We start from the raw sequence: 1,888 nt of genomic DNA on the forward strand, positions 1-1,888 counted from the left end.
CCCCCTACCTGGCCTCCGGCCTGGCGGCGCCCACGCCCCTGCCCGCGCCACCCCGGCCAGCGCCCACCACCTACAGCTTCCAGGCGGCGGCTCCGGGCGCCGAGGCCGGGGTCTCCCTGAAGAGGAAGGCCACCGACGAGGGCGGGGAAGGCCGCTACCGCAAGTACGTCTACGAGCCCACCAAGACCCCCGTAGCCGATGGCGCCTCCTACTCCGCCACAGACAACGGCGAGTGTCGGGGCAACGGGTTCCGAGCGAAGCCCGCGGGAGCCGCGGAGGAGGCGTCGGGCAAGTATGGCGGCGGCGTCCACCTCAAGGTCCTGGGCGCCCCTGTTTACGGCCCACAGCTCGAGCCCTTTGAGAAGTTCCCGGAGCGGGCCCCGGCTCCCCGTGGGGGCTTCGCAGTGCCGTCGGGGGAGGCTCTCAAAAGCATGGACCCGGGAGCCTTGGAGCTCGTGACGAGTAAGATGGTGGACTGCGGGCCCCCGGTACAGTGGGCAGATGTGGCGGGCCAGGGCGCGCTCAAGGCGGCGCTGGAGGAGGAGCTGGTGTGGCCCCTGCTGAGGCCGCCTGCCTACCCCGGCAGTCCACGGCCGCCGCGTACCCTACTGCTCTTCGGGCCGCGAGGCACCGGAAAGGCGTTGCTGGGCCGCTGCCTCGCAACGCAGCTGGGCGCCACTCTGCTGCGCCTGCGCGGCTCGGTGCTGGCGGTGCCCGGTGCGGCGGAGGGCGCGCGCCTCCTGCAGGCTGCCTTCGCTGCTGCGCGTGGTAGCCCGCCCGCGGTGCTTCTCCTCAGCGAGCTGGACGCTCTGTTCCCAGCCCGGGACGATGGCGCCGCCGCTGCAGCGCTGCAGGCGCCTCTACTGGCCTGCCTGGACGGCGGCTGCGGCGCGGGGACCGACGGCGTGCTGGTGGTGGGCACTACCTCCCGGCCCGCGGCTCTGGATGAAGCGACCCGCAGGCGCTTCTCTCTCCGCTTCTACGTGGCGCTGCCCGACAGCCCGGCCCGCGGTCAGATCCTGCAGAGGGCGCTGGCCCAGCAGGGCTGCGCGCTGAGCGAGCGCGAGCTCGCGGCCCTGGTGCAGGGCACCCAGGGCTTCTCAGGGGGCGAGCTGGGGCAGCTGTGCCAGCAGGCAGCAGCCGGGGCGGGCCTCCCGGGTCTGCAGCGCCCCATCTCCTACAAGGACTTGGAGGCGGCATTAGCCAAGGTGGGCCCTAGGGTCTCCCCCAAGGAGCTGGACTCGTTCGTGGAGTGGGACAAAATGTATGGCTCCGGACACTGATGGAGCGCCCGGGAGGGCGCGGGAGCCGCAGTCCCTCCCTCCCTTCCCGTCTCCTCCGCTTGGGAAGGGTGTCATTGAGCAAACCGGGGCTCCGAGGGTGCTGGACTGGTGAATGTGGGGTGGGGAGGGGCGGGGGCTGCCAGGGGAAGGAAGATGTTTCTGCTAGGCAGATAGATGCCATATGCGCCGTGTACTCAGGTTTTCCCTATTTATTGCCACGGGAAGCTCTCCCCGCAGTCGGGACAGATCCGGGACCTAAGGAACTCCTGCTCTCTCGCCACAATTCTTTTGTCTCCTCGCTATCTGTGACTGCCGCCTTCCTCTCCCCACCTTTTTCTCTGTCTTCCCCTAATTTTCTCTCCCCATCGCTTAGTCCCTGAGCATCCTCCCCCCATCCTCTCCCAGTTTCTCTTTTGCTCCCCCACATCTCTCCATCTATCATCCTGTGTGCTTCTGTCTCCCCCCAACCCCTTCTCTTGCTCCTGTGTTTCTTGCTCCCTCTGCTTAAACACCTCTCACTGCCTTCTGTCCCTGTCGCAAAGATTGCTGTATCTTTGCTGTATCGCTGTACAGGAGATCTGGAGGTCCGGGGGTGGGGTGGGGGA

General features: G+C 67.8%; 1 protein-coding gene across 1 annotated transcript in view; it reads left to right on the forward strand.

Moving 5' to 3' along the window:
- FIGNL2 (fidgetin-like 2) overlaps nucleotides 1–1,283 on the forward strand; it is a 2,024-nt gene extending 741 nt beyond the window's left edge. The window contains exon 2 of the mRNA XM_006870132.1: nucleotides 2–1,283. Coding sequence (XP_006870194.1) covers nucleotides 2–1,283 — 1,282 coding nt within the window. The remainder of the gene's footprint in view (nucleotide 1) is intronic.
- Nucleotides 1,284–1,888: the final 605 nt, after the last annotated feature.

The sequence above is a fragment of the Chrysochloris asiatica genome, unplaced genomic scaffold (assembly GCF_000296735.1).
Source record: "Chrysochloris asiatica unplaced genomic scaffold, ChrAsi1.0 scaffold00138, whole genome shotgun sequence".
NCBI lineage: Eukaryota > Metazoa > Chordata > Mammalia > Afrosoricida > Chrysochloridae > Chrysochloris > Chrysochloris asiatica.